The sequence below is a fragment of the Argentina silus genome, assembly GCF_951799395.1.
Source record: "Argentina silus genome assembly, chromosome: 4".
Lineage (NCBI taxonomy): Eukaryota > Metazoa > Chordata > Actinopteri > Argentiniformes > Argentinidae > Argentina > Argentina silus.
In genome coordinates, this window is record NC_139658.1 from 23430674 (window position 1) to 23454956 (window position 24283).

The 24283-nt window shown below is 51.4% G+C and overlaps 1 protein-coding gene across 6 annotated transcripts in view; it reads left to right on the forward strand.

Moving 5' to 3' along the window:
* The window catches only part of kcnab2a (potassium voltage-gated channel subfamily A regulatory beta subunit 2a), a gene marked incomplete at both ends in the record, with an annotated part of 69932 nt that extends 47072 nt beyond the window's left edge, over positions 1-22860 (forward strand). For 5 of the 6 annotated variants that reach the window (XM_083668905.1, XM_083668906.1, XM_083668903.1 and 2 more), the window contains 13 exons: positions 4644-4687; positions 5182-5219; positions 6028-6107; positions 12487-12531; positions 13388-13432; positions 13971-14014; positions 14822-14908; positions 16991-17076; positions 17218-17338; positions 17969-18063; positions 19415-19535; positions 21672-21760; positions 22771-22860. In XM_083668905.1, coding sequence (XP_083525031.1) covers positions 4644-4687; positions 5182-5219; positions 6028-6107; positions 12487-12531; positions 13388-13432; positions 13971-14014; positions 14822-14908; positions 16991-17076; positions 17218-17338; positions 17969-18063; positions 19415-19535; positions 21672-21760; positions 22771-22860 — 985 coding nt within the window. Of the gene's footprint in view, positions 1-4643; positions 4688-5181; positions 5220-6027; positions 6108-12486; positions 12532-13387; positions 13433-13970; positions 14015-14821; positions 14909-16990; positions 17077-17217; positions 17339-17968; positions 18064-19414; positions 19536-21671; positions 21761-22770 lie in introns of those variants that run through there. The other variant, XM_083668907.1, reaches the window with a different exon arrangement.
* Positions 22861-24283: the final 1423 nt, after the last annotated feature.

Genomic DNA, 24283 nt, shown 5'->3' on the forward strand with positions numbered 1-24283 from the left:
CAGGGCCAGAGATCACCAGGAGAGCAGGGCCAGAGATCACCAGAGAGCAGGGCCAGAGATCGCCCGAATGGGTTTCTGATCTCCTGGTGGTTGCTTTTGAAAGTTTTCTTTTTTTTTAATTTTTTTTTTTTTTTTTAAGAACTTCCTCCCAATATGATTACAAGAGGTCTCTTTTGTAAAAGAGATTGTCTCAATGAGACTTACCTCTGTGATTGAAGGAAACATAAAGTGCATTAAATAGATGGATAAAAATATACCTGCTCTCATTTAGTTAAAGCACAGCAGGATGCTTCTAGAACAGTGAATTCTGTGATTATGGAATAACACGTTCTGATGAAGTGGCGTTACTGTCGATTGAAGCTTGATTATCCTCCCCATGCTATCTCAGGTGGCAAGTGTAGAGCACACCTCTGTTCTGTGCAGACTGGTGCTCAGGGGAGGCTGGTGGAGGTAGATATGGGAGAACGGGCTCATTGTGATGCATGGAACGGAACGCTTGCATCACAATGAGCCCGTCCCCCGATGTCTACCTCCACCAGCCTCCGCTGCTTCACACGCCACAAGCATTCACCTAATCACATTAGGAGAGCGTGTTTGATGTGGGAGACCGCGAGGCATGAAGACCGTCCTCTCCCGGTCTTCTAATCTCGGCTCGCGCCCGACTCTGTGTTTGTGTCTGGAGATAAACGCCACCAGAGCTGCCGGATAATCGCAGGGAAATGAGCACAACGGAACAGGAACCAGTCAAAGCAGAATATCTGCGTTTGAGAGAACGTTTTCCATGACCAAAGAACACAACCACCACACAACAACAACCACACAACCACCAACGAAACCAAGTCAAGCAGAATATCTGCGTTTCAGAGAACGTTTTCCATGACCAAAGAACACAACCACCACACAACAACAACCACACAACCACCAACAAAACCAAGTCAAGCAGAATATCTGCGTTTCAGAGAACGTTTTCCATGACCAAAGAACACAACCACCACACAACAACAACCACACAACCACCAACGAAACCAGTCAAGCAGAATATCTGCGTTTGAGAGAACGTTTTCCATGACCAAAGAACACAAACACCACAACTCACTCCATCTAGAAAATACATGTCACACACATAAAAATATGTAAAATATAAAAAATATATATAAAAAGGAAAAGTAGATGTAGTTGTGTGTACACAGTGAAACCTGCTCTTGTAGTTGAATCCGTGTTGAGGTGTTTTTCCGAGCTCTGTCTGTGTGAGATGTGGAGCCGTCGGCCCCAGGGGCGATCCCAGCCCAGGCAATTAAGAAGTGGTTAATAGTAGATAAGTACCAGTGTTTAGGCTGGGGGGGCTCTGTTAACCTCGTCACCTGCACCTTCCCTCTGGAGGGGGGAGGCATGGCTGCTTCAGGTGAGAGACTCTTATCTCACCCCCCGGGAGGGAGGGAGGAAGGGGGGGGGGGTGGGAAATTAACTTTTTTTGCCACCGTCAACTGATTTTCTGGGGCGTGTGTCTGTGTGTGTGTGCGTGTCAGGGTAGGAAATTATTTATTTTTTTGCCACGTCAATTGATTTTCTGGGCCGTGTGTGTGTGAACCAACAGTGGTGGTGTTTGAACTGTGTTGGACAAAGTGGATAGGCTGCACACACACACACTCACTCTCACACACACACACACACACACACTAACTCAAACACACACTCACTCTCACACACACACACACTAACTCACACACACACTCACTCTCACACACACACACTCGCTCACACACACACGCAGCCTTGATTATTGTATAACTGGATTATCTGCCCTAATAACTATTTTTAAGGGAGGTATACAGTACCAAGCATAATCCCTAATAGAGCTCACATGTGAAGAGAAGAAATTGGAATTACATAATATTGGAGTGATTATTTTGAATCTCGGTCCACATGTAAAGCGAGCTTTTTGGATCTCTCGCTGTTCCTAGCAAAATGAAAGGAGCGTTTTGTTCTTAGTCACCACAGCAATTTAGCAATTCTACCGTGGCTTCACAAGACTCCCACACAGTCATAATCCTGCACGCACGCACGCACACACACACACACACACACACACACACACACACACACACACAAAATGGGCACATTCTAATACTCTTACGATACAGGGTATGCAAAACACAGTGATTCCAATTGTGCATGCACACACTCGTGCTCCTACACACACACACACACACAGACCCCCCACACACCTACACACTCACTCTGACTCCTACGCCTGTGTTATGTCATCCCTTGATCCCACATATCTGTATGATACACATACCTGCAGCAGCAGACCAGGGAGCCCAAGGTCCTCTGCCATTCTCTCCTGTGTGCTCAGCTTGTGTGGCTGAGAGGTACATTGTGTTTTGAGTCACTGGACGCCGAGTTCTCTCGGTCTCTCGCTCTCGGAACGCAATGAAAGGGCTCAAAGAGACGGGGGGGGGGGGGGGGGGCACAATGGAGGCAGCGCGACAATGACTCCCGCTCCGAAGGTTACTCCGCTTCCAACGTCTCTTCTGACAAAAACATGTTTTGCGTTAGCGTACTGTGGCCATGGCATTTTGACCCGCGGTGAAATTCTATTAGGCCTCGATTAACTGCACAGAAACGGTTTGCGATCTTGAGCTTTTCAATCTTTAGAACGTGTGTGAATGAGGAATGTTCACGTCCTTGCAGAGACGCCCACAGTGTTGATGACTAGACCGCTGAGCAGGACCCAGAAAGAGAGGAGTTTCTGCTCAGCGAAGGTGTTGATTGTGGACGCATAACGCCAGACATCTCCTGTCCTCTAATAGAGCCTACAGTGTCGACGTTGTCATCTGACAAAGACTGCGGCTTTCAGACTACAACCAAACAACAACAACAACAACAACAACAACAACAACATCCACATCAAACCAAAGCTGCTATTGTCACCGACGGGTTCTTGGTGTTGACTGTGATGGGTTTCTGTGGGGAGTCGAGCCTGAGTCAAGCGTCTGATTGGCTGTAGGGGATTGAGGCGTGGGGCGGGGGCGCCCTGGCGTGCCGTGAGGGGCTCCAGCGGATGTCATGGTGGGCCAGATTAACTGCCTCTCTTCCGCTCTCAGCCCCCCCCCCCCCGGCATCTCTCTCTCTCTACAGTGTACAAGCACGCACGCACACATAAGCAGACACAGACGCAAGCAGACACACGCACAGACACACACACAAGCGTAGACAGACACACACATACACACACACGCACGCACGCACACACACACACACACACACACACACACACACACACACACACTCTCTCTGACTAACACTGCTGGGCATCCGTGTGCCTGCTCCACGCCAGAAGCCACATAACGTGTCAAAGCAGAGACTGTCGAGGACCGGGCTAGGAGGACCAGGAGGACTCCACACACACACACACTACAGACCAGGGGAGGCTGGTGGAGGTAGAAATCGGAGGACAGGATCATTGTAATGGACGGAACGGAATGAGGAACGGTATCACAAACACGCGGACATTCCATGCATTACAATGAGCCCGTCCTCCGATTTCTACCTCCACCAGCCTCCCATGGTACAGTGTCTCCATGAGCTGCCTTGGCTCTCAACTGCCATGGCTGGTCAAAACAAAGAAGTGGTCTCAGAACAGGCCTCACAGTAGTCTCAGAACAGGCCTCACGGTAGTCTCAGAAGAGGCCTCACGGTAGTCTCAGAACACGCCTCACAGTAGTCTCAGAACACGCCTCACAGTAGTCTCAGAACAGACCTCACAGTAGTCTCAGAACAGGCCTCACAGTAGTCTCAGAACACGCCTCACAGTAGTCTCAGAACACGCCTCACAGTAGTCTCAGAACACGCCTCACAGTAGTCTCAGAACAGGCCTCACAGTGGTCTCAGAACAGGCCTCACAGTGGTCTCAGAACAGGCCTCACAGTGGTCTCAGAACAGACCTCACAGTAGTCTCAGAACACACCTCTCAGTAGTCTCAGAACACGCCTCACAGTAGTCTCAGAACACACCTCACAGTAGTCTCAGAACACGCCTCACAGTAGTCTCAGAACAGGCCTCACAGTGGTCTCAGAACAGACCTCACAGTGGTCTCAGAACAGACCTCACAGTAGTCTCAGAACAGGCCTCACGGTAGTCTCAGAACAGGCCTCACGGTAGTCTCAGAACACGCCTCACGGTAGTCTCAGAACACGCCTCACAGTAGTCTCAGAACACGCCTCACAGTAGTCTCAGAACAGGCCTCACAGTAGTCTCAGAACACGCCTCACAGTAGTCTCAGAACACGCCTCACAGTAGTCTCAGAACACGCCTCACAGTAGTCTCAGAACACGCCTCACAGTAGTCTCAGAACAGACCTCACAGTAGTCTCAAAACACACCTCACAGTAGTCTCAGAACACGCCTCACAGTAGTCTCAGAACAGGCCTCACAGTGGTCTCAGAACAGGCCTCACAGTAGTCTCAGAACACGCCTCACAGTAGTCTCAGAACACGCCTCACGGTGGCACAGGAGATTCATCAACTGTGGAACAGGTTTTAAAAAGGGGCTTCACCCGCAGCCCAGGAGCAGTAAGGAAACGGCACGTCACCGGGACAGTAATGTAGTATTAATGCTAATGTATTCTCTCTGTTTTGACAGAAACCTTGGAAAGTCTGGCCTGCGGGTCTCCTGCCTCGGATTAGGTGAGTGTGATATAGGGACTGGATGGGGGGGCCGGGAGGGGGTGTGTGTGTGTGTGTGTGTGTGTGTGTGTGTGTGTGTGTGTGTGTGGGACTGGGAGGCAGTGTGTGTGTGTGTGTGTGTGTGTGTGTGTGATTGTTCTTGCTGTTGTTGTTTTCACATTGCAAGCCAGTGAGCTTGCAATGTGAGCACAGAGGTGCTTTCCAAAGTGAGCACAGAGGTGCTTTCCAAAGAGGGGGGGGGGGGGGGGGGGGTCTGTTTCCACTGTTGCCTCTTCAACTCTGCTCCCGAGGTATTACACATGTACTGTACCTCCCTGATGGATGGCTAACTCCCATCTCTCCCTGTGTACTGTACCCCCCTGATGGATGGCTATCACCCATCTCTCCGTGTGTACTGTACCCCCCTGATGGATGGCTATCACCCATCTCTCCGTGTGTACTGTACCTCCCTGGTGGATGGCTAACCCCCATCTCTCCGTGTCGTTGCTCTGCAGGAACGTGGGTGACGTTTGGAGGCCAGGTTACAGATGAGGTGAGAGAACATGGAGATGGACAGGAATAACAACCTCCATCAGTCAGCGCTCCGTAGAGCTCCGTAGAGCTCCGTAGAGCTCCGTAGAGCCGGGGCCTGCTCCCTCTGTCAGGACGGCTATTTCTGCTTAACTAATTGACACAGACACGCGCAAGGCAGACGCGCACACACACACACACACGTGCACACATACACAAACACACACACACACACACACACGTGCACACATACACAAACACACACACACACACACGTGCATACATACACAAACACACACACACACACACATACACAAACACACACACACACCCACGTGCACACACACACAGACCCATATAATGAGGATACTGCACATGCCATGTGAACATAAATCCACTGAAGAGGGGGGCACTCCAGCACCCTTAACCCCTAACCATAACCCATACGTACTGTAGGGAGTTTTAACAATTGAAAAAAGCCTTAACCGCTTCCTTCCGCTGACCTCTGAACCCCCCCCCTCCTCTCTCTCTCTGTCTTTCCCCTGCTCCTCCTCTCCTCCCTCCCTCCCTCCCTCTCTCTTTCCCCTGCTCCTCCTCTCCTCCCTCCCTCCCTCTCTCTTTCCCCTGCTCCTCCCTCCCTCCCTCTCTCTTTCCCCTGCTCCTCCTCTCCTCCCTCCCTCCCTCCCTCTCTCTTTCCCCTGCTCCTCCCTCCCTCCCTCTCTCTTTCCCCTGCTCCTCCTCTCCTCCCTCCCTCCCTCCCTCTCTCTTTCCCCTGCTCCTCCCTCCCTCCCTCCCTCTCTCTTTTCCCTGGCTCCAACCCTCCCTAACAGATGGCGGAGCAGCTGATGTGTTTGGCCTACGAGAACGGCATCAATCTGTTTGACACAGCAGAGGTCTACGCCGCGGGCAAGTGAGTACACCCCCCCCCCCCCCCACACACACACACACACACACACCCCCCCCCCCCCACACACACACACACACACACACACACACACACACACACCCCCGATCCAGAGGTCATCCCTCAACCGACACCCAGCCACGCCAAACAACTCTGACCTCCAATACTCGACGACCATGACACGTCACAAGCGTTTAGAAGAGGAAACGGGCCCAAAGGGACGTCCCGGCGTACTGGTACTCAACACTAGGACGGCCATTTTGTGCCGACGCGAGTCCAGTTTCCACCACTGATTTCACAGTCTCCCGGTCTCCTCAGACATCTTTTAGAGATCTCATTGAAGTTGATTAAACCTCGGTAGATCTGAGCCACGGGGTCCGGGGAAGGTAGGCGGCATGAAATGCACACTGCCGCTCCTCCAGTTACATAGAGTCTGCTGTCTGTGGCCTTAAACGCGCGCCGGCCTCCGTGCGAACACAAGGACAGGCAGTAGAAGCCGGGCTGAGGGCGGCGACCAGGTTCGGCCTGTGAAACTGTCTGCATAAACATGACAGATGAATGGGTGACGGGTCCCTGCTCAGGGCCAGGGGCTGTACATAACCAGAGGTCAGACAGCTCATTTAATACTCATATTTACCAGACCGGACTCAAGTAGCGTCACTTGCGAGAGGTCAGGGGTCGGCTTTGAACTGTACCGTATGTTTTAAACCGGATTTGTGATGTTTGAGACATTCGACATCACGTTAACTTCAGACATCACCATGCGTCATACAGTACCCCTCAGGATGGACTAATGACGCTTTGTAGTGTAGATTGAAATAATCTGATGGGATTATCCTTTTAGAACAGTACCCCAGATTAACGGCGCCTAAATCTTCTTTAAATCCTCCCAAGGACAATACATGCATGTTGTACTGCGCTGTCAGGGCTTGGGCATGTTTGCCACGGTGTTAATATACTTAATAAAGTACTTACTTATAAAAGGACCAAAGAAACACACTTGTCATTGTACGTCCTCCCATCCAGTACAATAATAATAATATATATCATTCAGCTGACGCTTTTATCCAAAGCGGCTTACATTGCAGTGAGTGCATACATTTTTCAGTATATATGGTCCCAGTGGGAATCAAACCCACAACCTTGCTCTACCAGCTGAGCCACAGAGGACCAACAGCAGCTATTGTTGGTAGCTGGCCCCATTCTCTCCTCATCAACATATTTCCTCTGTATCTGAGCTGTGAGATGGAGACACAGAAACACACCTGTCCTCTGAGACCCCCACTGGCTGGTACAGAAACACACCTGTCCTCTGAGACCCCCACTGGCTGGTACAGAAACACACCTGTCCTCTGAGACCCCCACTGGCTGGTACAGGGATTAAAGAATAGGGCCGATAAATAAAATAATTTAACTTCGTCATTCCACAAAATTCAACAAAATGCCAAGTCTCTGTGTTAGACTTTTAAGAATTCTTAAACCGGTAAACCTTCCTTGTCCAAAAATACCCCGGTATACGCTCAAGAGTTTTTAGCGGATTTTCAACACGACTCGAACTTCTTAGCAAATCTACGGCTAAGTAGATCTCTCTCTCTCTGGGGGTCTTTACCTGCCCGCCAGTCAGACGTATGACCTCCCTCCCCTCCTGGCCCGCAGGCAAGAGTTAGATCAGGACTTGTGAAGCTTGTGTGCAATGTTGGGCGATGTTTATCAAAGAAAAGTTGGTGGGTATAATGGTACAGTGCAGGGGGAGACAGTATGGAAGGTATTAAACAGAAATAAACCGGTCTAAACTTAAATATCTTCTTCATCCGGTAATACCTTCTCACTGCCTAACCCTACTGTGCATCAAATGGAAATGGATCTGCCAGAGTGTCATAACTTTGCATATCTAAGTACCCAGCCTGATGCTAATCCGGACAGCCTGGAGCGCTGAGAGGATTACAGCACACACAAGGGGCTTCACACAGGAGAGGGAGAACACAATACCTGTCTACCAGGGGAGGCTGGTGGAGGTGGAAATCGGAGGACGAAGCTCATTGTAATGCATGGAACGGAATGAGGAATTGAAGGACTCGAAGTGATCATTAATGAAGGATCAGACAGTGGATCTTCAGAGTACAATACAAGATGGTGTCAATAAAAACGGGACAGGCTCAGACAATCAGGCACAAAAGCAGAAGACAAGATAGGTGCCTGGGAGAACGTTCTGGATCAGCCATTTCTCTAAGTATAATTCTGCTGTGCATTCACAGTTAGAACTGGTTCTATGTCAGATTTAGCTCTGCACTGATTGGTATTTTCTCATGGGAGGAATTCAAATCAACCATTAGAACATGTTAGAACACCGTAACAGGTTTTGGGATTCAAATCAACAGTGAGATGTTTACATACATTTTTTGCAGTAAAAAGTCACGTGCAGAGGTGAGACCTTGACCAAACGATGAGCTACCTCTTCACCCTGTCTTATCTTGCCCTGTGCCACAACAAACTCTCCGGGTCCCACAAGATAACATTTAAGGAGTCAAACTTTTCTCTAATTAATGCTGGACACTGCACATGACTTCTCCCTCACAGACAAAGAGACTCTGTTCTATTCTCAAAGTTAACTACATTGTCGAAGCAGAATAACAGAGCAGTCGTATAATTATTCTGGCCCTTGATTTACTTCCAATAACTGCCTGAGCACCAAACTCTTAAGTTGACCCATGACCATTTTTCCCCGACCCTTCAGTATCAACCACGCTGTGAGCCCGTCCTCCGATGTCTACCTCCACCGGCCTCCCCTGCTATCTACGTCATACTGGAATGTAGACGCCTGTCTCTGAGTAGCTCCTGGCTGAGTAGCTCCTGGCTGAGTAGCTCCTGGCTGAGTAGCTCCTGGCTGAGTAGCTCCTGGCTGAGGGATCTGAGCCCCTTGTCAGTCAGAGTTCAGCTATACTGGATGTGACGATGACGATGACGATGATGATGATGATGATGATGATGATTCAGTGTCAGGTGGTTGACTTTGGCATTGCTGCCTGTTGACATTGTACCAGAGGGTGGAAACAGATAAAGGGGGCTGTGTGTGTGTGTGTGTGTGTGTGTGTGTGTGTGTGTGTGTGTGTGTGTGTGTGTGTGTGTGTCTCTGTGTGTGTGTCTCTGTGTGTGTGTCTCTGTGTGTGAGTGCGTGTGTGTGTGCGTGTGCGTGTGCGTGTGCGTGAGTGACAGACCTGGCACTGCCCACTACCACTGAAACACAGAGGCAGGCCCACAGGGTAAATATTTCAGCTCAGGTTAGCAGCTCAGCTCGTTAGATGATGCCACGGTCCACCAGCATTACCATCCAGTAACGTGGCGTGTGAACAGACACGCTGGACCCATGGATGAACACGTCTCCTCTGTACACATCCACCCATACACACACATGCTCTCCCATCACCTCCCCCTCTTTACAGCGCCGGCGTACACACTGTTTACCTGTCCAAAGGCATCAGTGTACTGTGGTGGAGCCGTGGTTCCATATAATGGTCTAAAATCAATGTGAAGCGGCAGTTCCAGTTATGGTAATTGCGGAGGGCGGAAGGATCATCTGAGTAGGGAAGGATCATCTGAGTAGGGTGGGATCATCTGAGTAGGGTAGGATCATCTGAGTAGGGTGGGATCATCTGAGTAGGGTAGGATCATCTGAGTAGGGTGGGATCATCTGAGTAGGGTAGGATCATCTGAGTAGGGAAGGATCATCTGAGTAGGGTAGGATCATCTGAGTAGGGAAGGATCATCTGAGTAGGGAGGGATCATCTGAGTAGGGTGGGATCATCTGAGTAGGGAAGGATCATCTGAGTAGGGTAGGATCATCTGAGTAGGGTAGGATCATCTGAGTAGGGAAGGATCATCTGAGTAGGGAGGGATCATCTGAGTAGGGAGGGATCATCTGAGTAGGGTAGGATCATCTGAGTAGGGTGGGATCATCTGAGTAGGGTGGGATCATCTGAGTAGGGTAGGATCATCTGAGTAGGGAAGGATCATCTGAGTAGGGAAGGATCATCTGAGTAGGGAAGGATCATCTGAGTAGGGTAGGATCATGCTAAATCCATAGAGATAGAGATGGAGAAACTCCTCTCCTCCTCCTCCTCTCTTCCCTCTGCTGTCATCTCCTCTCTCTCATCTCCGATCTTCCCTCTCCTCTCCTCTCCTCTCCTCTCCTCTCCTTTCTTCTCTTCTCCTCTCTTCCCTCTCCTCTCCATTCCTCTCCTCTCCTCTCCTTCCCTCTCCTCTCCACTCCTCTCCTCTCCTCCCTCTTCTCTCTCCTCTCCTCTCCTCTCTTCCCTCTCCTCTCCTTTCCTCTCCTCACCTCTCCTCTCCTCTCCTCTCCTCTCCCTCTTCTCTCTCCTCTCCTCTCCTCTCCTCTCCTCTCCTCTCCTCCCTCTTCTCTCTCCTCTCCTCTCCTCCCTCTCCTCTCCTTTCCTCTCCTCTCCTCTCCTCTCCTCTCCTCTCCTCTCCTGTATGTGGAGACAGAGAGGGAGAACTACAGTGTCTCAATCTGTTGTGGGAGCCGTACACACTGAGGTCACATTACAGGAAAGTACACACTGGGGTCACATTACAGGAGCCGTACAAACTGGGGTCACATTACAGGAAAGCGGCTTATTTATTTGTCACGCAGAGAGGAGGGAGGGAGGGAGGAGGGAGGGAGGGAGCTCTCCCAACAAAAGCCATCCTGGGCCTAATAGGCGCCTTGTTGGGCTCCATTATCACCCGTACTGCTGCTAATGAGTAGTGAGTGACGAGGAGCCGGCTAAACAGCAGCCCCCTCCCCCGCTGGCAGCCCCCTCCCCCTCCCCACCCTCTCTGGAGGGAAACGACACTCTCTGCGCTGCAGGAGGCCTTTGTACACACATTAAACTGTGAGGAGCTGTCGGCTGTGCTGCCCAGGGCTGCAAGACGCGTGTCTCCTCTCTTCAAAGTGCCTGCGCTGTATTGTCTGGTGCGCGTCGTTCGGGGGCGGGCTGGTGGAGGGAGGAGGTGGACAGGCTTACTGGCTAACGCACGGAACACCATGAGGAACGGCGTCAAACACGCGCGCACTGCGATGAGCCCGTCCTCCGATGTCTACCTCCGAGCTCTGGTCCTCTGTGGCTCAGCGGGTAGAGCACGGCGCTAACAACGCTTAGGTTGTGGGTTTGATTCCCGCTGGGACCACATATACTGAAATGTATGTATGCACTCACTGCAATGTAAGTCACTTTGGATAAAAGCGTCAGCTAAATGGCATATATATTATATATATTATCAATATTATACCACCAGCTTCCCCTGGTTGTTATTGTTATATGTTGAGTATATCTATAGAGGGTAAAACGTTCAATAAACGCTGCATCTCAAACAAACGGCCGTCTCCAAGAACAGCTGGACCACTAATGACATTGAAGCCAGTCAGCGCCCGTCCCTGGTACAACCGTCCCTGGTACAACCGTCCCTGGTACACGCCTGGTCCTAATCAATTGTTTCCCGGAATGTAATCTCTGCTGATATTATCAGATGATTAAAGCGACGCATTTGATTGTGGGCGACCGTTGTGACCACCGGTCTGTATCCCAGTCTGACAGACGCAGCTTTGTATGGAGCTGATAACAAATTGGCATATCTATCAAACATATATAGATGATACGACCCCTCGAAACCCATCTTTATAAACTTGCTTTTAATCTTTAACAATTTTTATTCTTGTTTTTTGAGAAAAGCGCTATACAAAATAAATGCATTATTATTATTATTATTATTATTATTATTAATAATAATAAAGATCAAGGTTTTGACTGATTTATTGTAGGGTAATAATGTTGATATAATGTTGGTGGATATTTCTTAATGAGTATAATATATGTGTGTGTGTGTGTGTGTGTGTGTGTGTGTGTGTGTGTGTGTGTGATATCATGGGTTTGAGCAGCAGTTTGGCAGCAGCAGCAGTGGGGGTTAAACAGAATAACCGCCCGTTTCCATTAATAGACGTCTCTAATACGTGCCGGGTGTGCTCTGCCGTTAATTAACACCCGGACAACCAAAATAAGTTTTACTGTACAGTGTCTGATATCCATACCCCCCCCCCCCCCTTTCTCTCCCTCTCTCTTTTTCTCTCTCTCTCTCTCTCTTTCTCTCCCTCTCTCTTTCTCTCTCTCTTTCTCTCTCTCTCTCTTTCTCTCTCTTTCTCTCCCTCTCTCTCTCTCTCTCTTTCTCTCCCTTTCTCTCTCTCTCTCTCTCTTTCTCTCTCTCTCTCTTTCTCTCTCTCTCTCTTTCTCTCCCTCTCTCTTTCTCTCTTTCTCTCCCTCTCTCTTTCTCTCTCTCGCTCTCTTTCTCTCTCTCTCTCTCTTTCTCTCTCTCCCTCTCCCTCTCTCTCTCCCAGGGCGGAGACGGTGCTGGGGAATGTCATAAAGAAGAAAGGATGGAGGTAAAGATCCGTGTTTCATGTCCATCCTGTCCGTCTCCCTCCCTGACAACTCCCCCACCTCATCAGAAAGGAACAGTGTGTTGGGTTGTGTTCCAGCAGGCAGGGGGATGAAACATTAATGCCCTGGCCCTGCTCATGTGCCCTTTCTCAGAGATCCTGAATAATGGATCAGCCTCTAGTACTGGGACTCTTTCCCTGTCAACCTGGGTCTAGAGCCAAAATGGCTTCTCATACACCCGTCTACAGTAGCTCTCATTCACAGTGTCTCTGTCACTCTCTGTGAGTGAGGTAGTCATGAGGGTGAGTCTACTACTGGTCTGTGTGTGTGTGTGTGTGTGTGTGTGTGTGTGTGTGTGTGTGTGTGTGTGTGTGTGTGTGTGTATGTGTGTGTGTGCGTGTGAGCGTGTGTGCGTGCAGGGTATAGTACAGGACAATAACGGGTGTGTTAAGCTGAGTCACGTGTACGCACGTGTGTGGCAACATTGTGTCGTGTGTGTGTGTGTGTGTGTGTGTGTGTGTGTGTGTGTGTGTGTGTGTAGCATTGAATCTCGTGGGTGTGTGTGTGTGAGCATGTGTGCGTGCAGGTACAGGACAGGACATAACGGGTGTGTTAGGCTGAGTCATCCTGCTAGTCACAATGCATAAGACTCAGGACACGCAAGCCGTCCCTACCTGATCCAACCCATCTATTCCAGGCCTGGCCTTCCGCCCTAACACATGAGAAAGGCCACCTGGAACACACACACACACTGTTTGTGCTGTGTATTTCCTTATGTACTATATAAAAGCTTTTGCTTGTAAAGTCGTGTGTGTGTGTGTGTGTGTGTGTTTTTTTTTCTTCTCCCCTGTTCCTTAGACGTTCCAGTCTGGTGATTACGACGAAGATCTTCTGGGGTGGAAAGTATGTTACATCTCCTCGGCTTGTGTTAAAATGAGGAATGATCTCTCTGCTGTATCATTAGCCTGGGGGGAGGGCTGGGCTGGGCTGGGCTGGGCTGGGCTGGGCTGGGCTGGGAGTGACTGACTGGCACAGTAGCAGAGTATCTAATACCTCCTGTTAATGTGATCATGTGTAATCCACGCTGGTCTGTTTCCATGGGCTGTCGGTATGAAGCTGAAATGTAGATAATGTGGTGTTGTTACTGAGGTGGTGGAGGGAGGTGGAGGTCTCTGATGGAAAGCCTCGCTGTTGCTGCTGTCTCATGTGTACGACGTAGTCTCTGGACCATGGACTCAGAAGAGATCAGAGGACGGGCTCACTGTAATGAATGGAATGGGGAATGGTGTCAGGCACGTGTGTTTGATGCCATTCCTCATTCTGTTCCATGCGTTACAATGAGCCCGTCCTTCACCAGCCTCCCCTGGCCTATGTCTATAGTAATATCGTAACGTAATACGTTCTCATAACTAACTCTCTAATATGTTATTGTCACCTGTAGAGCGGAGACTGAAAGAGGGTTGTCCCGAAAACACATTATAGAAGGTAAGCTGCTGCGTCCACTCGATCAGATCACTCAGATCACAGATCACTCAGATCACAGATCACTCAGATCACACAGACATCTCAGATTCCCCAGATCAGTCAGTTCACTCAGATCACTCAGGTCAAGGACAGATCGCTCAGGTCAAGGACAGATCACTCAGATCACTCAGATCAAGGACAGATCACTTAGGTCAAGGACAGATCACTCAGATCAAGGACAGTGTGAGGAGTGAGGTGCTGAGTCTTGCATCAGCGCATGGCATCCTAATTAGTCATTACAGCTCCAGAGAGAAGAGGCTCCATTTTTAGAGTTGGGGTTCTCTTGGGGCATTACTCATTTTTGCTGAGAATGCTTGTTGTGTTTTGTGGTAAACAATACAGTAGCACCTTGTTAAGAGTTATTATTTTTAAAAATCCTCTGCAATAATATTTTTCTGTCCTGCTTTATTGGTTGTGCTATTGTGAGGAAATGGTGTCCTCTACCAGAACAGTAAGCTGCTCCTTTAACTGCCAAAGAATTCCGGAACACTCACCACCTAGAGTGTTTTATGTGGTATTTACCTGTGACTGGCTACAAAATGAAGCATCATAACTTATGCATTTTTGGTGAATAAAATCAACCTCGGCACTCTAGAACGTTGGCAATTTGGGCGACTTTATTCACCCTTGGCACTAAATGAGTTAATTGGGACTACAGTATGATGCTTATTGCAGGTTTAGACACTACTGTGTGACACAGGTTTAAACAGTACTGTATGACGCCTGTTTTGAAGGTTTAAACACTACTGTATGACGCCTGTTTTGAAGGTTTAAAGGCTTCACTAGAGAGACTGCAGCTGGAGTATGTGGATGTGGTGTTTGCCAACAGACCGGACCCCAACACTCCTATGGAAGGTACAGTCAGGTCCCTCATAGACTGGGTGGTTTCTGCCTTATCCCTCCCTTCTCCTCTCCTCTCCTCCCTTCTCCTCCTCCTCTCCTCTCCTCTCCTCTCCTCCCCTCCTCCTCTCCTCTCCTCTCCTCTCCTCCCTTCTCCTCTCCTCTCCTCTCCTCCCTTCTCCTCTCCCCAGAAGCTTTGACATGCTCTACTGTTGTGGAGGTAGAAATCGGAGCATGTGTGTTTGATACCGTTCCTCATTCCATTCCATTAATTAAATATGGTATCAAACGTGTTCCTCATTCTATTGCATGCATTACAATGAGCCCGTCCTCCAATTTCTTTATCCACCAGCCTCCCCTGTCTCCTGTAGTTCTCTCTCACTCCACATGGGGCCCCATGTTTCCAGACAGAACATGAGAACATGTCCTTAAGTCACCTGTTTGTCTACATTGGGGGCCAGCTAGACACCCTGGAGAGACTCTGTCCTAGATCTCAAATTCAGTCTAACAGCATGATGTCGGGAGTCTGGGGACCTTTTAAAATGGCTTTGAAGTGCTCACTCTGTTCAGCCACGGTCATACAGTATTCATAGTGGGTCCTACATGGGTCTCACTAGGAGGGATGGAGCAGGGAGCTGGGCCCTACACAGGCCTCACTAGGAGGGATGGAGCAGGGAGCTGGGTCCTACATGGCAGGGAGCTGGGCCCTACATGGGTCTCACTAGGAGGGATGGAGCAGGGAGCTGGGTCCTACATGGCAGGGAGCTGGGCCCTACACAGGCCTCACTAGGAGGGTTGGAGCAGGGAGCTGGGTCCTACATGGCAGGGAGCTGGGCCCTACACAGGCCTCACTAGGAGGGATGGAGCAGGGAGCTGGGTCCTACATGGGCCTCACTAGGAGGGTTGGAGCAGGGAGCTGGGTCCTACACAGGCCTCACTAGGAGGGTTGGAGCAGGGAGCTGGGTCCTACATGGCAGGGAGCTGGGCCCTACACAGGCCTCACTAGGAGGGATGGAGCAGGGAGCTGGGTCCTACATGGGCCTCACTAGGAGGGTTGGAGCAGGGAGCTGGGTCCTACATGGCAGGGAGCTGGGCCCTACACAGGCCTCACTAGGAGGGTTGGAGCAGGGAGCTGGGTCCTACACAGGCCTCACTAGGAGGGATGGAGCAGGGAGCTGGGTCCTACATGGGCCTCACTAGGAGGGTTGGAGCAGGGAGCTGGGTCCTACACAGGCCTCACTAGGAGGGTTGGAGCAGGGAGCTGGGTCCTACACAGGCCTCACTAGGAGGGTTGGAGCAGGGAGCTGGGTCCTACACAGGCCTCACTAGGAGGGTTGGAGCAGGGAGCTGGGTCCTACACAGGCCTCACTAGGAGGGTTGGAGCAGAACACTCCACTCAGAGGGTCCCCTCCCTGGGACTGACGTCCTGGTAGAGACAGAGGCAGAGACACTCTGCTGTGTCACCCCTGCCCTGTGCTCTGTGTAGTTTGGTATCTCCTATCCTGACAAAACTGGTCTTCTCAGAACGATAAGCTGGAGATTTATTTATTTACCCATCTGCCCTTTTTAAGAGATGTGACATTTGCTGAACTGTTGTTCACACGGAAAGCTTTCAAACTGTGCGTTTCAGGACAGGAACTAGTTAGTTGTGCCATCTGGTGTGCCTCTATTGTAGTGGCCAGAGGACAGAGCAGATGGGGAGAGGGGGAGAGGGGGAGAGAGAGAGAGGGGGAGAGAGAGAGAGAGGGGGAGAGAGATTGAGGGGGGGAGAGAGAGAGGGGGGGGAGAGAGAGAGGGAGGGGGAGAGAGAGACAGAGAGGGGGGGGAGAGAGAGAGAGGGGGGAGAGAGAGGGGGGGAGAGAGAGAGAGAGAGAGAGGTTCTTCCCTGTTCAAGTTACCCCCCCCCCCCCCCTCCTTTCCTCATTATGTTTGCTCTCTTGGTTCTACTCTGGGTCAAGTCTCGCCACCAGGCAGACAATCAGCGCTGTACTGTGAACCACTAGCTCATCTCTGACCCTCTCTGACCCTCTCTGGCCAAGGCAGTTCCATGGACTTAGCAGAGCATTTTGCATTTCTGTCTGTCCCTGCTCACGGCAGAAACGGTGCGAGCGATGACCCACGTGATAAACCAGGGCATGGCCATGTACTGGGGCACATCTCGCTGGAGCCCTATGGAGATTATGGTGAGTCACACGCATATAACGTGATTATGATGATTATGGCCATAATCCATGATTATGATTGGATTAGCAAAGGGCACACAGTGCTCCTCAGGGGCTAAATGCTGGACGCTAACCGCTGCTGTTCCCCTGTGTGGCCTGTAGGAGGCGTACTCTGTGGCGCGGCAGTTCAACCAGATCCCTCCCATCTGTGAGCAGGCTGAGTACCACATGTTCCAGAGGGAGAAGGTGGAGGTGCAGCTGCCTGAGCTCTTCCATAAGATAGGTGAGTGGGGCTGGGGATGGGGCTGGGGGGGTCGAGGATGGGGCTGGGGCTGGGGGGCTGGAGTTGGGGCTTGGCTGGGTGGTGAGGCTGGGGCTGTGAGGCTGCAGCTGGGTGGTGGTGGGGCTGGGGTTGGAGCTGGGAGGCAGGGTGCTGGGGCTGGGTGGTAGGGTTGGGTGGTGGTAGGGTTGGGTGGTGGTGGGGTTGGGTGGTGAGGCTGGGTGCTGGGGCTGGGTGCTGGTGGGGCTGGAGCTGTGGGGCTGGGGCTGGGTGGTGGTGGGGCTGGGTGCTGGGGCTGGGTGGTGGTGGGGCTGGGTGCTGGGGCTGGGTGCTGGTGAGGCTGGAGCTGGGTGGTGGTAAAGCTGGGGCTGGAGCTGGGGCTGGGGCTTGGTGGTGAGGCTGGGGCTGGGGCTGGGGCAGGGGTAGAAGCTGGGGCTGGAGCTGGGGCTGGGGCTGGGGCTGGGGCTGGGGCTTGGTGGTGAGGCTGGGGCTGGAGCTGGGGCTGATGCTAATGATTTATGATTTGATGTTGTTAACATCCTGGTCCGTGCCCGGTGGGTTGTCTATTCTGAGATGGCGGTGGTGGAGGTGAGGGTGACCCACCTGACCCCCCCTGTCCCCCTGTCCTCCCAGGTGTGGGGGCAATGACGTGGTCGCCGCTGGCCTGCGGGATCATCTCAGGCAAATACGACAGTGGGGTGCCACCCTACTCCCGCGCGTCCCTGAAGGTACCCCCTCCTCCCCCTCCTCCTCCTCCCTCTCTTCTGTCCCCTCCTCTTCTGACTCCCCCTGCTGTTCATTGGTTGTGTCACATGTGGCCCCTGCGTCCCCCTGTCCTGACTGCCTCCTGTCATAATGGATGTTTTCTGTCTTCCAGGGTCTAGAGCTCGGGGTGTTTCCCTCCTAGACGTGTTTGTGTGTTTGAGAGCCGTGTTGACGCCATGCTCTGTGTACCAACCCAACCACCAGCTGTGCTATTTGACACGCTGTGTCAGGTGGTGTCATCTCAAGCAGCTTGGCACAGACACACACACGCACACATAGCTACATACACACACGCGCACAACTACATACACACACACACACACACACACACACAGCTACATACACACACACACACATAGCTACATACACACACACACACACACACACACAGCTACATACACACACACACACATAGCTACATACACACACGCGCACAACTACATACACACACACACACACACATAGCTACATACACACACACACACATAGCTACATACACACACACACACACACACACTTCTTTCCTCATTGGTATCACACGCCTACTGAACAGCAATGCCATACACACAATCTCACACTGCAGGCGTTCTCTGTGGCACTGTTGTTGCAGTGGCATGTAGCATTGCTCTACCTGTATACCTGTAGGTGGTGTGTGCGTGTGCGTGCGTGTGTGTGTGTGTGTGTGTGTGTGTGTGTGTGCGTGTGTGTGTCCTGTGGTGACCCTGTCTAGCTGATGGTGTGGAGTGGTTCATTGGCTGACAGGTCCTTCATGCTGTGTGTGTTTCTGTGCTTGTGGAGTCGTGTGGTGATGGCTTTTAACTCTGTGTGAGATCATCTGACAGAATCTGAATTATTATTACACAGGAACCTTAATGTCCAATGTTTTTATGAAGTTTTAAGTAATGTTTCTATACTGTAGATTAGTGGTATACTGTATCACTTTTATTTGATTGTTAGCAATCAAACTCATTGTTAACAAATTATGAAATTTTGACACATTATGAAATAAGACACATTTATGCAGACTTCCAATAACATACTGTACTGAAGCGTGCGTTGAGGCACGATCCAGAGTTGCCCAGTTAGAGAAGAGCAACGTGTCTCCTCTCCTCCTCTCCTCTCCTCTCCTCTCCTCTCCGCCTGCCTGTAGAGGCTCTGACAGCAGACAGAGTCACGTGTTTAAAAACAGGCCCCGTCCGACCGCGGCGCCGGCCCAGAGCGGCCCGGCGGCGGGGGGGGGGGCGGCGGCGGCGGGGGGGGGGGGCGGCGGCGGCGGGGGCGTGTTTTTGAGCAGGTGTGCTGTGTTTCTGACAGGGCTACCAGTGGTTGAAGGACAAGATTCTGAGTGAGGAGGGCCGGCGTCAGCAGGCGAAGTTGAAAGAGCTGCAGGCGATCGCGGAGCGGCTGGGCTGCACTCTGCCCCAGCTCGCCATCGGTACGCTGACACACTCTGCCGCTCTCTCTCTTTCTGTCTGTCTGTCCGTCCGTCCCTCGGCGCTCCTCCCTCTCCCTCTCTCTCTCTCTCTCACGCCGGGGGCCGGGGGCCGCGGGCCGCTGCCTGGCCGTGCAGCTGTCCAATCCGTGATCTGTTTTTTTTTGTGTGTGTGTGTGTGTGTGTGTGTGTGTTTTTCTGTGTGTTTGTGTTTGTGTGTTTCTGTGCGTTTCTGTGCGTGCGTGTGTGTGTGTGTGTGTGTGTCTGTCTGTGTGTGTCTGTGTGTTTCTTAATGTGCTCTGTGTGTGTTGCATGTTGCTGTTTAAAGTTGATTATGGTCGTACTGGGTTAGGGTTAGGGTTAGGGTTAGGGTTAGGTCAGAGCGGTACAGCTCTGTCTAAAGCAGAGGGATCTTTATCAAAGTCAAAGCTTTGGTAAAAAATAGCCTATTTTGTATGTGGTACTATATGCCAGGGGAGGCTGGTGGAGGTAGAAATCAGAGGACAGATGTTATCATACCATTCCTCATACCTCATTCCATGCATTTACAACGAGCCCGTCCTCCGATTTCTACCTCCACCAGCCTCCCCTTGCTACACACGTATGTGCCTCTGTGGTGGGTCTGTGCTGAGCACTGGTGTGAGTATACATGGAAGTTTCCCTTTCCCCCACATCAGCAGTTCACAAGCAACACCCCCCCCCCCCCCCAGCCATAAATCCACAGAGTGTTCGATACCCATTCACGACAGGACAGGGAAGCGAGAATGTGCACGCTGACAGATTCCCAATCCCAGCGGAGCCATTAAATCCTCGGGAGAGGAGATGAGGGAGCGACGGGAGTAAATCTGGGAATACAGATCAGCCTCCCGGTGCATATCAGGACAGATCCGTCTTCACGCCCCGGCCGCAAGGCAGCAGCGGTGTCGTAGATTAGTTTTAACGGTCCATTAGCGGACGGCTACAGGAGGAGCTCCCGATCGCGCAGCGTGGGAAGACTGATGTCTCGTAAGCACCATTAACACGTCACTCAGGGGCCGCAACGGGGTGGGGGGAGGGGGGGGGAGTCAAGATGAACGACGCCACAGTACAGTGTTGTTGCCTGGGCTTGACCCTGGACACAGACCAGGCCGTGGTACTGTTCAGTGTTGAGGAGTTGATAGATTTCCGGTAGTCTGATTTATCTCACCAACTGCCGAAGGATTCCGGAACACTCACCACCTCGAGCCAAGTGTTTTTACGTGGCGTTTACCTAGCAGCAACAGCAACTTTGATTGGCTGCAGAATGAAGCATCACAATATATGCGTTTTTGGTGAATAAAGTCACCCGTGGCGTTCTAGAACGTTCTAGAACGTTGACAAATTCGGGCAATTTTGTCCCTCAGCACTAAATGAGTGTTAAGGGACGGCGCTGGCTGTGCGTTGTGATTGGTTCCCCAGAAGCACTGCTGACCCGATGACAACCCCTGTGGTTTCATCAGCTTTAATGTTAGTAGCTAATCCAGAGGAACTGTCACTGCTGCTCCTAGAAGAGGCTCTCTGGGAGAGATTACAATCCCAGAATTTCAGTAACACTGGTATGCTCAGTACAGTAATCCAAGCTTAGTTCAAATCTCCCCCTCAAGAATCTATTAGTAAATAAATAATCTATTAGTAAATACAGTTATGTTTTTTGCAAGGGGGCAAAGAGAGGGTGGGTAGGGTGTATGTGTGTGTGTGTGTGTGTGTGTGTGTGTGTGTGTGTGTGTGTGTGTGTGTGTGTGTGTGTGTGTGCGCGCGTGGGTAGGTGTGTGCTTTTTTTGTGTGTTCAGATGTTTTGTTTACATTGTGTGGAGGGACAGCTTGTAGAGTTTAGGAGTGAGAATGACATATTTCTGTGTGAAGTGTTGTGTGTGGGTGGGGGTAGACTGTGTGTGTTCAGGGTGTGTGTGGGTGGACAGGGTTGTGTGTGTGTGTGTGGGGGTGTGTGTGTGTGTGTTCAGGGTGTGTGGGGGTGGACAGGGTTGTGTGTGTGTGGGTGTGTGTGTGTGTTCAGGGTGTGTGTTCAGGGTGTGTGTGTGTGGACAGGGTTGTGTGTGTGTGTGTGTGTGTGTGTGTGTGTGTGTGGCGGGGGTGTCATTGCTGTCTGCCTGCCCCCTACAGCATGGTGCCTACGGAACGAGGGGGTGAGCTCCGTCCTCTTAGGGGCGTCCAACACCGACCAACTGATGGAGAACATAGGAGCAATACAGGTGAGACACCAGGGTTACTCAGGTGTGTGTGTGTGTGTGTGTGTGTGTGTGTGTGTGTGTGCGCGCGCGCGCGCGCGCGTCTCACCTAGAGAGAGCGAGTGTTTGTGTTGCTCACCGTTCGTTCGGCCGGTGTTGACGGCAAATCACCTTTTTTTCTTAATTGGATCCAAATGTCACCTGACCTATCCCTCCCCGTGCCGTGCTGATTGGTGCTCCCAACAATCCATAATAGAATCCCGTCTCCTGGCAGAGGCCGGCCTCCCGGCCGTGTTGTGCCATGCTCGGGTGCTTTAGATCTGGTCTCCTGGCAGACGCCGGCCTCCCGGCCGTGTTGTGCCATGCCTCCCGGCCGTGTTGTGCCATGCTCGGGTGCTTTAGTGTCCGAGTTAATAAGGTCAGAGGAGTATCAGTCAACAGGGAGGCGGGAGGCGGGAGGCCGGCTCTGGGCACAGCTTCCCTGCCAGATAAGATGCTCTCCACCAATGGGCCTTTATGTCCTTTCATCACATTATGTCTCGCCTGAGGTAAATCGCTTTCCCATTTGCTCTCGCTCTCTCTGCACAGCGTGTGTGTGTGTCTGTGTGTGTGTCTGTGTGTCTCTGTGTGTGTGTGTGTGTGTCTGTGTGTCTGTGTGTGTGTGTGCGTGCGTGCGTGCGTGCGTGCGTGCGTGCGTGTGTGTGTATGTTCTGTGTCTGTGTCTGTGTGTGTGTGTGCGTGCGTCTGTGTGTGTGTGTGTGTGTGTGTGTGTGTGTGTGTGTGTGTGTGTGTGTGTGCGCGCGCGTGTATGTTCTGTGTCTGTGTGCTCTCCATGAATGCATTTGAAATTTCCCTTCTAAAATGTTGTCATTACCCCGGGGGCACCCCATCAGTCACCCCCCTCCACCGGACACAAACGCTCCTAAGCCCTCGCGATCAATACAAGCCAAGCCGAAACACACCCTTTACCTTCTCCTCTTTCTCCCCCCCCCTCTCTCTCCTCATCCCCTCATCTCCTCATCTCTCCTCCACAGGTTCTTCCAAAGCTGTCCTCCTCCATCACACACGAGGTAGACAGCATCCTGGGGAACAAGCCGTACAGTAAAAAGGACTACCGGTCCTAACGATGCGCGCCCGCCCGCCCACCCGCCCCCCCGCCCGCCGGCCGGGGCTGACCCAGGGCCACCGCGCCCCCCAACCTTTGCCTGATCCTCTGTTTGCTTGAGCTTCTTCCGAATGACACCCTGGCGCATGAGTCTGGCCACACCGGGGCCCCCCCCCCCCAGGGGGGAACCGTCATTTAGACTTAACAGGGAATAAGCGAAAAAGAAAAGAGGGAGATTAAAAATTAAAGAGATATACCGTAGTAGTCACCTCCCGCAGGAAAAGGAAGGAAGGAAGGAAGGGATGGAGAAAGACAAGAGAAAGAAAGAGAGAGGTTTAGAATTATGCGCTCATAGATTTAAAATAAATAATGAAGTTATACATTCAAATCCAGCTGAAACGTATTTTAAAAACCGAAGAAAACTACTTTTTTTGAGGACAAAAAAAAATGAGCACACGCTTGCTTGGCCGCCAGATATTTAATTTAATAATTCTTCTTTTTTAATTTTGTGTTGCTTTTTTTTTTTTCTTCTTCTTCTAAAAACTGAATGCATACCAATGGATATTACCTTTCTATGAATATACAAGAAATACATTGTTGCACATGTACCATAGTCACACATCTGTTTATTGTAGTTCTGTTTACAAACAAACACCTTGTCCACGTTGTCATGGTTTCTCTGGAACAGCCGTCAGTGTTGTCAACATTATCAGTGTAACAGCAGCCTCCTCATAGGCTACGACAAGCAGCGCTTTAGTATTGTAGGTACAAGGACAGAGAGGTTTCTGAGGAGAGGTTGGATAGTTGACCTGATCACACAGTCACAGCGCTGGAGATTCTCCTTCCCTTCACCAGTCCTCTGTGTCCCTTCTCCTCCTTCCCCTCTTCCTCCTCCTTCCCCTCTTCCTCCTCCCTCTTCTTCCTCCTCCTTCCCCTCTTCCTCCTCCTTCCCCTCTTCCTCCTCCTCCCTCTTCTTCCTCCTCCTCCTCTTACTCTTCCTCCTCCCTCTTCTTCCTCCCCACACTCTTCTTCCTCCTCTACCCAGAGTCCTCTGTGCCCCTTCTGCTCCACCTCCTCCTCCACCTCCTCCTCCTCTTCCCCCCACCCCGTCCTCCCCCCTGTCTCCGCCAGGCCTGGTTCTTGACTCTCCCTCCCTCTGAGTCCCACCCAGGGCGAGCCCAGCATCTCTGCTGCTCACCAGTTAGACCTCACTGAGAGGAGCGGGGTGTGTGAGCTCCCCCTGCTGGAGAACAGCAGCGCTCGCCCCTGACCTGCCCTCTCCTCCTCCCTCGGTCTTAGATGGGCTCCACTGGGGCAGGCGACAGGTACTAACACTTCACTGGCTAACGACACAGGTGGCACCTTCAGCTACTGTGCAGAGGCCTGTCCAAGCAGCACACTGTATAGCACTAAGCAAAGGGAGCAGGAATGGCTTGTAAAGG